General features: G+C 32.5%; 1 protein-coding gene across 6 annotated transcripts in view; it reads right to left on the reverse strand.

Moving 5' to 3' along the window:
* Pum2 (pumilio RNA binding family member 2) overlaps positions 1 to 14,597 on the reverse strand; it is an 87,727-nt gene that overhangs the window by 13,455 nt on the left and 59,675 nt on the right. For 4 of the 6 annotated variants that reach the window (XM_076833897.2, XM_076833895.2, XM_076833896.2 and 1 more), the window contains one exon: positions 13,615 to 13,851. The exons of the other annotated variants lie outside the window; for them this stretch is intronic. In XM_076833897.2, the coding sequence (XP_076690012.1) occupies positions 13,615 to 13,851 (237 nt within the window). The remainder of the gene's footprint in view (positions 1 to 13,614; positions 13,852 to 14,597) is intronic. 6 annotated transcript variants of the gene reach the window in all.

Genomic DNA, 14,597 nt, shown 5'->3' on the forward strand with positions numbered 1-14,597 from the left:
TCAGCTCCTAACACCTAACTCCTGATGTAATCTTTACAAGGCGATACTTTAATAAAGCTAAAGCTGCCTTGAGTTTTAAAAATCTTAGATTTTCAGGTCTAGAAAAATTAGCCTCAATTTTAAATTAAAAAAAAAATTATTTTACCCAGTAGGATACCTGCCTTATGTTAATTTTTACTCAGCATTTAAAACCCAATTTATAATATTCATTAAACATTTTAAATATGGTAGTTTAAGCATTGAAAAAAGATCATCTAAAGCCTTGGGGTTAAGGGACATTCTAACAAAACAATGGACTATACTCATGTTCTTCAAAAAAAGGGAAGGTATAAAAGACTAAAACAGTTCAAGATTGGAGAACCATGGAAAATAAATGTAATACAAAATCACTTAGGGATTTTGGTTGATTGGATAACAGGCTCCCAAATCAATCTCCCTCCCTCTCTCTCTTTATAACAGACATTGGTAATGCACTGGCAACACTGCATTAAAACTGGCTGATTTGATAGTAGTACTGTTCACATCAATCTCCAGACTGTGATAACTGTGGTTACAAGAAAGACTATCCTCATTTTCAGGAAATATATACTGATGAATTTATAAGTACAGAACTTTATGTCTGCATCTTCAAAGAATCAGAAAAATAAAATTTGTGTTTTGTGTGGAGGGGATAGGGAGATGATGATAAAATGAACGTGGTAACATGGTAACTTTTGGAGAATATGAATGAAGGATATCCTGGGATTTTTAAAACACAAGTTGTATACTTTTCCCATGATGCTGTAATTATCCCCAAATTAAAAACACACAAACCGGTCACCCATATTTATACTTCTGATGTTCGTAGTCTAAAAGAAGGTGATGTTCTGTACCAGATGTGCTAGAGGACTAACAGGTCCTTTCATCATTTAGTCTTTGCCACTACTTACTACTTCTTGATCACTATGTGAATAAGAGTGTACAGGACACAAAGAACAGTACTACAAAGATGAGATCACTAGGGTCCAAAAGTAACAAGACATGTAGCTAGTCAGCTAAGACTTTCAGGTGAGCACTCATCGCACAATAGTGTGCTGCCCCTCACATACCATTTACATAGGTATCTTTCAAGTTCACTCATGATAATTTGTTGATAGTAAACACTTTACATTTTTACTAGTAGAAATAATAAGACTTTACAAGTTTTTCATTAATTTGAGAAATCTACTGTTTTAGAATCTTTCCCTATTAAACACCAGAAGCCAAAAATATTTAAAAATATAGGGAAAAACATGGGAGAAAAGCAATGCAACAACTGGGAAACAAAAAGAATCTGATTAGCCTTTGTTTTGTAACCTCTTGGGATTGCAAAGGGAGGTCCTCAATCTGTGCGACAAATCATTATATTCTTTTTAACAACCAATTGATGATAAATAGGAAAACAGACTTCTGAGTCTTAGAATTACCTTTCTTAGTTAAAAAAAAATCTACCTGATGGCTATTCTGATAGAAGAATCTGAAGAACAACGAATTAGATCAAAATAATTTATTTAAAGGCTAATTTTACAACATGTTTTACTACTAATTTGAAATAAAAATGGCTATTCAAGTAGATTTGGAGTCCTGCACAAGGCACAACTCTATATAGGCCAAAAGGGAGAGTATGTTTCATAAAGCAAGGCTCTGGAATTCTTCATAAATAAAAAGATAATAATACAACATAACTAGTTTAGTTGCAATAAGAAAAGAATCAATGACACAAAATGGATAGCTGGGGAAAAAAACCCTAAAAGTAGTCTACTTTATGGCATTAACTTCATGCCTAGCCTGTAGAGGTCCAGTCCATTTAGTGCTTTTAGTTCAGTATTTTTTCTCTAATCAATTTTCAAAAGAAGTATTTGAAACATTTAAAGTAGACTTCAACAACCATGGATAATCTTTCTGCTACATCTGTCTGAATGTTGCTTGGTTTTAGTGGTAAAACTCAGAGGAGTGGGGGAAAAAAAGACTCCATAGCAGCATTTCTCAATATGCACACAAATGACTTTGGGATCATGGTAAGATATTTTTAAATACTCATAGTTTATAGTATAAAGTAGACCTTGGGCCGAAAGCATATAGTAATTTATTACTTTGTTGAGAAAGAAAAAACTATTACTTTGTTGTGAAAAAAGACCTATTTAGAGTATAATTCAATATACTCTCTGGACATTATATACATGGCCTTTTTATCCTTCTGTACATAATTGTTTTAAAGAGGCAGCTACCACTTACTTAATATTCTCTAAGACTGTGATAAACAAATTTGGAATAAAACGCTATACTGTGTTGTGTCCTCCAAAGTCATTTTAAAAAATGTTTAAGCCACTCAGTTGTGACAATTTGTTCTACAGTAAACTTCCAAGTTCTTCTACCTTCTATCCATTACCCAGTTGGCTAAGAGTTTGTTGGTGGACCAGAGGGCCAACTCCATAGTGTTGTTTTGTCCCTCCTCTCAAATATGTTTGTTTAAGTTCGAATCCCTTATACCTGTAAATATGATATTATTTGGAAACAAGGTCTTTGCAGGTGTTACCAAGTTAAAATGAGGTTATACTTGATTAGTATGGGTTCTATCCAATGACTGGTGTTCTTACAAAACAGAGACATAGAGAGAGAATACTATGTGCTAATGGAGGGGAAGTGATTTATCTACAAACCATAGAAAAGAGAATTGCCAGTAACCACCAAAAGCTGAAAAAAGGCAAGAAAAGATTTATTCTCCAGAGCCCTTTTAGAGCATGGTTATACCTATGCATTGATTTTAGATTTCTAGACTTCGGAATTGTGAAATAAATTTCTGCTGTTTGAAGCCACCCAATTATAGTAATTTGTCACAGTAGCCCTATAAAAGTGATACAAATGCCATTCTTTTTTCAATTAAAAAAAATCATGTATTTGCTTGAATACTTAATGTTAAGAATATTTATAATACAATAAAAATCCTTAAATGAAGATATTGAAGTCATTATGATTGATTAAAGTTAAAACAAAGACAGTATTTCTTTCCAGATTAATATACAAATGACTCAAGCGTATGGTTCCCCCCCATTTTTCAACACTCAAAAAAATTTTATGTATTGCATTTAAAGTATAAAATTATTTTTATGTTTCTCTAAACTGACAAGTATTGGTAATATTATTTTATGATGCTTTAAGGTAACACTGCTATACAAGAATGTCATTCTCCTAATAAACCTGAGACAAATGTATCTCCATTTTACATGTGTGACAACATACTTAAGCTGAATAACTCATTCAAGGAAGCATTATGTAGTAGACTGAAAATTGTTTACTTTTCTTTTTTGCAGTACTGGGGATTGAACCCAAGGGTTCTCCATCACTGAGCTAAAATTCCAGCCCTTTTCATTTTGAGACAGGTTCTTATTAAAGTCACCCAGGTTGGCCTTGAACATGTGTAATCCTCCTACCTCTGCCTCCCAAATAGCTGGGATTTCAGGCAGGCCCTATCATACCTGGACTACACTGACAATTTTTAAATGTCTGAATGATTCACTCTGCTGTATTTAATGAAAAATATTTAATGTCATATGCCACCCCTGGAAAATGCTTAGAGATGTATTCTAAATATTGTTACCTAGATATTTTCCACATAGAAACCAAAAATTTTTTTTTTTGTTTTTGGTACTGCAGATTGAACTTAGGTGTTTAACCACTGAGTTATATATAACCTTAGCCCTTTCTATTTACTTTTATTTTGAGAAGAGTCTCCTAAGTTGCTTAGGGCCTTGATAAATTGTTGAGGCTGGCCTCAAATTTGTGATCCTCCTGCCTCAGCCTCTTGAGTTGTAGGTAGTATAGGTATGCACCACTGGTCCGGTCAAGAAACCAAAATTTTATTCAGGGAAAGGCTGAGGGTACAGCCTTCAAAAAACAAAGTAATCCCTTTTCAAAGTATAATCTTTCATATCATTTTAATAGGCTACTATTAAAAGCATAAACATGTCATTAAGATATAATCTTAATGACAATATATAAGCAAACATAAGATATAAACTATAAACCAGAGTTCAAAATAAAAATCTATTGCTTCTATTCTTATTATGATTCTCTTCTAAAAGCAATTAAGAAACCTTACCTTACAGTCTCAAATAGTTGAACTTAAGCACAAAAACAAAGGTAAAGGGTGATTGTCATCACAGAAGATACTTAATATACTCTTCCCTCATTCATCAAAGATCATGTTTAACAGATCCAGTTTTAATATAAAAACAATATAGTCTTCAGTCTAGTACTATATCATTTCCATGAATAACTTTCCTTGCCAATTTCCATTATTCTGTCAAAAGGGGTAGAGTTTTTTTGTTTTTTTTTTTTAAACTTACTTTTTAGTTCTCGGCGGACACAACATCTTTGTATGTGGTGCTGAGGATCGAACCCGGGCCGCACGCATGCCAGGCGAGCGCGTTACCGCTTGAGCCACATCCCCAGCCCCAGGGGGAGAGTTTTCTATGGTTTTAAAAATTGTCTGGATTTTATAACTTTTGTGACTGATGAACATGAGAACACTTTAAAAACCTAACCTTCACCACTTGACAAAAGAGTAAGTACTGGGTAAGCTTCTACTAGCTGCCTAATATGGGCACATGGATAAAAGTTATTTCAGCATTTCAGACTCACTGGACTTTTCTTTGGTTAAAACACTGGGTAATAGTTAATAGACCATTAAATTTTATCTGTATTTTCTTTTAAATACTGCTACTGAGACTGCCTCTCCTGGTTGGGGAATAAGAAAATTGTAAAAGCTGGGAGTTTTCTCTTAAATCATGATTAATAAGGATTTCAGCCATTTTAATTAAAGTTCCCTTCATAAATTAGGACTACTGGGAAGAATAATTTAGATCCTAGACAAACACTGGCACATTTATTTCTTGATAGGGTTGTTATGATGGGAAGAGGATTGAACTGGTAAGATACTATGAAAACTCTTAAAAACCAAAACACACACACACACACACACACACACACACACACACAGTTCCACCACTGTCACAAAACGTCATTTTTGTAAGTGCAACAGTTCAATATCCCTAATAAAAAACCAGAAATCTGAAGTCCAAAACAGTGCCAAAATCATGCCACAAGTGGAAAATTTTTGAATTTCCACTTGGGACTGCATATGAAGGGTCTCAGTTAAAATGCAGACACTAAAAATAATATATAAAAGTATCGTCAAAAAGCATGCAAAAGGTACATAGGTTCCATACCCAAGATCTTTCACTATGTCTATGTAAATATGCTAAAATCTGAAAGAAAAAAAAAAATCAAGAATGTTATCTGAAGAATATGGTCTGACATACTTTGAGAGAAAGTATATTGATTGAGAACCAATAATCCATTAATGTAAAAACAAAAGTAGCCATTGTTTTTGATAAAAAAAATAGATGTTGTTAATAAAACAATGAAACAAAACCACCTGAATTCAACTACCTGAATATTCATTAAGATCTGACTACTCTTGAAGTTGCAGAGAAAGGTCTGGGACTTCTGGTTTCTAACCTGGCAGGAAAAATACATCTAGAACAATTCTAATGTAATTTAACTGGCAGTAAATTTGCTACAAAAACCATGAAAGACAATAATTTTGTGGAAAGAATTACTGATATTAAAGTATACTTTATATACTATACTGTAGCTGTTGCTTTTATATATGATACCAAATTACAAACTTTATACATAGAGTCTCAGTAATTATGAATAAAACTTGCTATTTAGATTCTATTTAACAATATTTAAAAAAAATCACAAAGGTCATCATCTTTAAGAAAAATTTGAAATCTGAAATCCAAAATAATTTAAAAATTATACTTAAAAAGTATTTTAAGACCTCTTTAAGGTTAAAAAAACATTTATTCTGGTTTAAGGGTTAATTATTAGCAAGTAAAAAAACAAGAAGATAACACACCATCATTCAAACTCACTTCTTGCATCAGGTCACAAGAGGTTAAATTATATTTTACTACAATGTTATAAAAAGTTCAGAAAGATTCTAAAATTAGGAAATAAGATTATTTTAATTCATTCAGACTGAAACAAAACCATCCTTCAAGAAACAGAAAGGCACCTGGAATAAGCAAGATTGGCCTGGGCTTACAATTTTTGTTTTGCCTCTCAATAATTTCATGATCATAATAAGCAAGTCACTTCCTTTAAGAATGAACTTTGTGTATGTATGTGATGGTTTGTAGTGAGAAATAGAAGTCAAGGTTCATTTCCTCTCATCTGGACACCAACTGCTCCAGCCCAACGTGCTTTTTAGACCACATTTTTCATATACACTGGAGTGGGACCTGGGTTACAAAACAGGTAATTAAATAAGTAGATCTATTTCTAGATCCTCTTTTTGTTCCTCTGGTCTATTTATCTATCCTTGAATCAATACCATATTCTTAGTTACCATAGTTTCACAGGCTTTGGTATTTGGCAATACTAACTTCCCTAAGTCGAACATTCAAGATTTTCTTGATTATTCTTGGTTTAGCTTTTCCATTTACATCTTTTAATTATTTTTGTTAAATGGTATTAGGGATTGAACCCTGGTGTGATCAAACTCTCAGCCACAATCCCTGCAATCCCCAGCCCATTAAATTTTTATTTTGAGACAGGGTCTTCGATAACTTGTCAAGGCTATTCTTGAGCTTGCATTCCTCCTGCCTTAGTCTCTGAAGTAGCTGGGATTACAGGCGTATGTTAGTTACAACGCCCAACTTCCACTTATATTTTTAAAAATCAGCTTGTTAGTTTTTTTTTTTAATATCTGAAAAAATTTTGAGGCAGAACTAAATATATATATATATATATAGAGAGAGACTAGAAGAAATCTGGAATCTTTATAACACTAGTCTTTAAACCCATATATATGGCGAGGCCTTCCATTTAAATCTTCTTAAAGTTTACAGTGTAAAGAATTTGCCCTTCTTCAGCTGGTTGTATTCCTAGGTACATCACAAAGAAACAATCTTATGTGAATATATTCTCTACAAATAAGATACAATTTTCAATGTCATCTCAGGACACATGCTGTTTTCATTTTAAAAAGTTACTTGCTGAGGCTACAAATCCCTTATGAAGCAAATCCACTTTTTTTTTTTTTTTTAAATGGAGTTACTTTTTGGTCCTGTGTTTGCTTGGTGTACATTAAGCACAGAGCAATGATATAAACTGGTCTGTGAATTGTTGGTAGACTAAAAAAAAACAAAAACAAAAAAACAAAACATCAGTTCTTAGAAGTCAAAAATTTTTAACGTAAACCTGTATGTAAGAATCACATTTTTGAAAAGACTCATATAATCAAATTTACAGTTTGTACCTAAGGTATTTGTTATAAAATGTAAAATTTTGCAAAACTTGATAAAAAATGGTAAATCACAAAGTTAAAATTTTCCATGTAAGATATAAAAGGAGGTTGCACTTTTTAAATTTTCTACCTTTCATCACATAAGCTATACCCTGTCCCTATTTAAAATATGCAGTGGTACACAGAGTTCATGTTAATGGAAGGCAGGAAGGAAGAAAGAAAAAACATTAGGGAGATGTTGGAGAACAAAGTCAGAGACTCATACAAAATACATGGGATTCTGAACTTTCAGGCTAAATAGCAAGTCAGACACTGGAGTCAAGTTGTATGTAAATTATGATTTTTTTTTCATTTGGTGTCTTTTCATGTGACAATCCTTTTTTTCCCCCCTGTATTATGAAAAGTGTACCTTTAGGTGGGCATTTCATTCCAACAAAATGCACAAAATCACTATGACAAGCAAAAGCTATTGCTACAATTACAAACTGTTCACTTCCTTTTGATATCTATATAAAAAAATATCCCCTCACCCTAAATGCCTAGGACTAGAAATGTTTCAGATTTCTGAGTTTTTATATTTTGGAATATTTGTATGGAATTTACTGTTTGATCATCCTATATCTGAAAACTTGAATGAAATACTCCAATATTAGAAAATTTTTGAGTGTCACTTCCGTGCTCAAAACATGACTCTGATGCCAAACCACAGGGTTAGTCCAAGTATTTACTTTATTTATTACTTTATTTATTTATTTTTAATTTGTGGTTACTGATGACAACATTCTTAGATATTGAACCACAGAGTCAGATAATGAGATTAAAGGGCAACAACAACAACAAAAAACCCACAAGGGTAAAAAGTAATCACTTTTAACCACTGCAGAAAACCAATCATCAAAAATTCCTCCATTCAAGTAATAATTCAATTTCTTCATAACATATTTCCTACTAATCAGTAAATAAATGATTGTTAGATCAAAGAATTGCAGTAGTGTTTTAATTTGTGGAAACCTATAAACAATATTCTGTTAAGATGTAGATGTGCCAATCCCTGAGCTGCCCATTTCAGATGAACAAATATTTGGACTCTAAAGGTGCTCGGATAAGAACTTTTACATAAATCTCTAGAATTAAATTAAAAAATAGACATAGTAGCTTAGCAATTATATATATACTTTAATAAATAAAAGAATAACTTAGGTTATAAGAAGACAAATGGTTTATGAAAGGCTGGTTAGAATATACTACTTGGGCTGGGGATGTGGCTCAAGCGGTAGCGCACTCGCCTGACCTGCGTGCGGCCCGGGTTCGATCCTCAGCGACACATACAAAGATGTTGTGCCCACCGATAACTAAAAAATAAATATTAAAATTCTCTCTCTCTACCTCTACCTCTCTCTCTCTTAAAAAAAAAAAAAAAAGAATATACTACTTATGTGCTTGGTAAAATTATTCAATTCCTTATAGAGTAGCATAATAGAAAAAGTGAAGATAATATCAGGAGCCAGAATTGCAAGCTACCCTCAATTTTGTCTGAGCAAGTCCCTTAGGATCTGATTTTTTAATCACATCACTGAGACAATCTATGTCCACAACTAGGATGAAATGAATACGAAGGTATTTCAGAAAACTACCATGTGCTCAGGAGTTATAGGAAATCTGACCTGAAGAACAACAGCATTTTCAGTGATAACTTCAAAATAATTTATATTGTTCTTTGCTTTCATTAACAAACATACAGAGAACAGAAAAACAGCACATGGCCTTATAACCAAGTTGGTCACAAGGCCAGCATTTTAACAAATAACAAAATTTTTTAACAGAAAAAGTGATACTAAGATTTAACATTCTATTTTTAATATAAAATATTCTGATTAGGATTAAAAACAGGTTACAAAATTTTCCAATCTATAGCAAATTTAAACACACTATTTACTGTATGTATAACATTATCTTCTGAACTGACAGTGACCTTTCAATAAATGAATCTCATTGAGTTCAAAACTCACATTACACTTTTATACATCTTTTTCTTAAGAAAAAAAGCCAGTTGAAAAATGTGTATAAGAAGAAAAAGCCAAAACCTAAGTTCAGAATGCTACTTTGTATCTAAAAAGTTCCATATCAATCTAATTACTATGAGAACAAAAATCAGGGCAAATCAGAAATCATCAATTACATAAAGAAGAAAAAGCTGGCTAGTTACAGATAGAATTTTTAAAAAATACTGGAAATACTCAATATTCTTCATAAAAAGTACAGATGTTCCTTGACTTATAATATGGTTACATCCCAACAAACCGATCATAAGCTGAAAATAAGTCCATAATGCATTTGAACACACAGAATATGCGAACACCTAGCTTAGCCTCACTCATGCTAAATGTACTCAGAACACTTACACTGGCCTACATTTGGGCAATATCAACTAACATAAAGCTGACTTCATAATAAAGTATTGAATATCTCATGTATATACTGAAAGCAAAAAACAGAATCGAAGTATAGGTAGGCATACTTTTATACCGCTAGAAGATGACTAATAAAACAACTTCAGGCAGAATATTTCTCAATCTCTTGTGTTCAATATAACACGAGAAGAAAACAATTCATTTAATGTTGAATGTTAAAACTAAAGCCCAGAATTTTACATTGCCTTGTGCATTTCAGGTTAAATCACTGAAGTTCTCCGTTTCTTTCTGCTTCTTTCCTGACCTCCAGTAACTTAAGTGCTGTTTTTTAAAAAGTAGTCAACATGGGAACCATTCAGAAGGGGCTCAAGTGGTCAAAGATGGTATAATTTTAGGATGTTTCTCAGAACACAATGGACTAAAACAATTTCCTCCAAAACTACTAATCTGTAGGTAACAATAAGGATAAAAACCCATGAGTCATCTTTAGAGACTGCCAGAACATCGACTATTATTCTGAAAGTTAGAAAATAAGGGAAAAGAATCAAACATTATCCTCAGTCCTGTATGAATTGTCTTTCAGGTTAAGCTCATAATTAATAAGAAAATTTTTTAATTTTTCAAAATTTGCAGATACTAAGCGCAAAAGAAATACAAAATTAAGAGTATAACCAATTTGCAAGCTCTGAAGAAATATTTAGGGAATGATCAGAAGTTGCTAAAATGATCAGAAAATTTGGCTGGCAATTTTACAATGGACACAAACGAATGTGTAAGAGAGAACGCACACAAAACCACATCTTGGCAAAATAAACCAACCAACCATGTTACCAAGTCTCTAGATCAAATCTCACTTACAGAAAATATAGACCGACAGGCACATGTTAAACACCACCAGTGGGAAGCAGTCATCAAACTCAAAAATGTGGGAAACTCAACAGGTCAAAGTTTTTAATTTTTTTCCCTAATAAATAAATGGAAAGAAAAAAAGGAGAAACAATTGCAGATTAAAAAAAAATCAAATAAATGTAATGTATATACTTTATTTGGACTCTGATGCAAACAAAACAACTGTAGAAAAAAATACATTTAAGTAAATTAGGAAAATCAGATAGTAAATTAGGAAAATCAGAGAGTTAATGAGAAATTAATTTTAAAAGGTATATATTTTTTAAAGTAGAAGACTAGAATTATTTTTTAATACTTCAATACATTAGAAAACAGGGTTGCCAAATGCTGAATGTTTTCTCTAATATAAGGAGGCTGATTAATAGTGGGGTTGAGAGAAGGAGCATGGGAGGAACTCTAGTTAGGGCAAAGGGGTGGGAGGGAAAGAGAGAAGGCATGGGGTAAAAAAGATGGTGGAGTGCAATATCATTACCCTAAGTACATGTATGAAGACACCAATGGTGTGAATATACTTTATGTATAACCACAGATATAAAATATTGTACTCTGTATGTGTAATATGAATTGTAATGCATTCTGTTGCCATATATAACAAATTAGAATTAAAAAAACAGGGTTGCAAATCTCAACAGAAATGTTCTAGGTTATTATAAAAAATTAACACTCAAAACTTATAAACTGAATAATTGTTCCTCAATCAAAAGTGACTACTAGTCTTCCCGTAAATAACATATGAAAATACCTACTCTTTGGGAAAAAATGAATCATCTATTTTGTAAAGTCAGACAGAATGTTGCTATTAGAAATTTCGATGAATTTCAAAAAACTGACAATCAAAGGGAGGACTGAGTTAAAAAAAAGTTTCATTATATACTTTGGGAATACAGATCTCAAGGCCTACTGATAATTATAATGATTATAATGTTCATCTCATAAGCACTAGAATTCCAATCAATTCTAATGAGACAGAGAACTTACCTATATTGTATGCATGTCATACATATGTAGGCTGAGTAAAATGATTTACAAAAATGAACGTGAATTCATTTCTAGTATAATTTAATGTCTCAGAATTTTTGAAGACTTGACTCAAAAAGAAATCCATTTCAAGGATATAAAATTTAAATATATATTTTTTAGATTAGGGAGTGTGGACGCCTTCTATCATGAACAGTATGAAAAGAAAAAATTTATGAAATCTGAATTATTTTTAAATTGACAAACTATTCTTTGTTAACAATATTGCCGGCTGTATTACAACTAAAGCAAAGGAAAATTAGGGGATTACAAAGGAAAATAAATAATACAGATAATTATTATTTGAATCAGAGCTGTATGTTTGAATACTGAATTTCAAGATGAAGGTAAGCTAAGGAGTTTAACTAGAATTCCTTTCTAGGCAAATAGTAGGCTAGATTCTTTAGAGAAAAGCAGAGAAGCACTTATCTAGATTCAGCTTGATCTAACGAGGTATCTAAAAAAATAATTTATATCCAATTTCCAAGCTCGCCATATAGAACAATGCCATTTACAGAGGCTCTGAAGCACAACACAAGCATTAACAGTCGAATGGGAATCTGATCTGAAACCTATCTATGAAAAGACGACAGGACATGACAAATATAATCTTAACAATAAAACACAAAACTAGTATGAAGATCTATTCTTAGATTTCCTGTGCTCCAAATTTTTGGTCCATTTTAAAGGCATGTATTATGGGATGAGTAGGAGTGTCTCAGTAGTAATAATAGGAGCAGAGACTGAGCAACTCCAGTGACTAAGAAGAACAGATGATAAGAACAAAGATCCAAAATTGGGAAAGCAGAACCATAGCCTAAAAAAAGGAAAAAAGGAAGGAAAAAAGCAAGGAAGAACCGAATGAACCTATCTCACTGTGCAATAACATAAATTTAAATGATGATTATGGTAACATATAACTTTATTATATGGACATTTATTGCATTAAGAGCTTAAGGAAAAAAAAGTTATACCCATATGATTGGGAGTGGTGGGTTCGACTGACTTTCTAACTTAAGATTCTATCTGCTTAAAACAGCAACATTATTTTTGAAACCATAAGCTAATTTAAATCTTTCCAAGCACATAAAACTCAGCAACAGAATCTTTCAGTTTCAGTTGAGGTAATTAGAGTTAAAAAAAAAAAAAAAAAAAGAATTCAAAATCTATTTTTTTTTCATGAGGGAGAGATTCATACAGAGGCGCTAATGACCAAAAACCCTTCAAAATACATTGTTATCTAGACAGATAAACACTTCCCAAAGAGGGATAAAAGGTAACCATAAACTTGATAATCTGGGAGTGGGGACAATTTAAAAATAGAAAGTTCTATATATTTCAGTTTCAGGGGTATAACAAGCCTAAACCATTTTTTTTTTCTTTAACATACTGAAAGTAAGAGAAGTACATGGCCCAGGTCCATCAACTTCTCTAACAAACAAACATACTAAAATCATATCCCTTGATGTAACTCTTTAGAAAAATGGTTGAGCATTTAAGGGACAAAGCAAAAACCACTGCACTAAACTAAATTATTTAAGTTCAATTTCTGTGTGAAGTAGATCAATTACTACTTTTCTTATGGTGTGCAAAACCTTTGATAGTGAAATTTCTCTTTCACTATCATGTAGAAACAACTCCTCAGATGCTCTAAAACACACAAATCAAAAGCACAGACAAGAAATAAAAAAAAAAAACCACACCATTGTACTCTGTAAAAGGAACATAAGATACAACAGGGGGTCTTTACCTTACTGTACATTAGACCCTCATTTTGGATTTTCAGGAAAGTAGAACTTTTTCAAAAGGCTAATATCTAAAAGCAAAAGCAATTTGGCATGTTTTATCCAACATCAAATATTTCACATATATTATAAACACACACACAAACACACATACATGTATACATACAAATAAAAAGGGTTTTGGTTTTTTTTTTACCTAAATGCAAACTGGATGAGGATCCATGTGATGAAAGTGATGGCGGTGGCGTAAGTGAATGTCCTGGAGTTTGGCTTGGCAGAGGCATGCCTATTGGACTTGGAGAGGAGGAAAATCCCAGACTATTGTAAAATGGTTGCCCTATGGGTGCTAGGCTGCTACTAGATCTTTTGTACAAGTCAGAGCTAGTAGATAGAGACTCTCTCCTTGTGGCACTACTACTTGCAGAACTGCCAACTGAAGAAGAAATAAAAAAAACCCTAATTACATACAGTGTTAACTGAATAAAACCTATCCCCAACTCTTGCTGGGCAATAACAGATGTGATCACAATAATTATTTTTAGAAACATTCTGGAAAAGATAATTACTGTGATAACGATATGCTAAGTTATTAATCATAAAAGGGTATAAATGCACCCCAATAAAGTAACCAAATACTTAACAGAGCAGTAATGTTTCATTATTTCACACATTCAGCACTGACATGTACGATTACTGTGCTTTAATACCCTGGTATGATTTATAAACCCTGAAATTGCAAGTTGTTTGCTTTAGGACACGCTAAAGAATAAACTCAAATAAGGTTTAACTTTTGGTATTATCCTAATCTATGGAACCTGGTTCTTACACTTTAACTCAATGCCAAGAAGAGATTATGCTAACAAAAGGAATATTAATACATTTCCTTCACCATTTACATTTGATTTGGCTGCTGTGTTCAAAACATAGCTCTTTATAAGCCCATATTGGCCCGAATATTAGTCAGTGTGTAATACAGATGGGAGCTAACTCCTGAGTACTGTTCATACTATACATTCTCCATATTCTTCAACAACTAATATTACAGTATATATATGAAACTGCTGAACACTCTCTTGGGAAATTAACAATTCTCATGACTGTCACCAAACCAAAGACATGCTTTCACTTCCAGGACTCATCATTCCTAAGGGTCTACCTAGTACTGGCCTCTTTGAGTCC

This window comes from Callospermophilus lateralis, chromosome 14 (genome assembly GCF_048772815.1).
Source record: "Callospermophilus lateralis isolate mCalLat2 chromosome 14, mCalLat2.hap1, whole genome shotgun sequence".
Classification (NCBI taxonomy): domain Eukaryota; kingdom Metazoa; phylum Chordata; class Mammalia; order Rodentia; family Sciuridae; genus Callospermophilus; species Callospermophilus lateralis.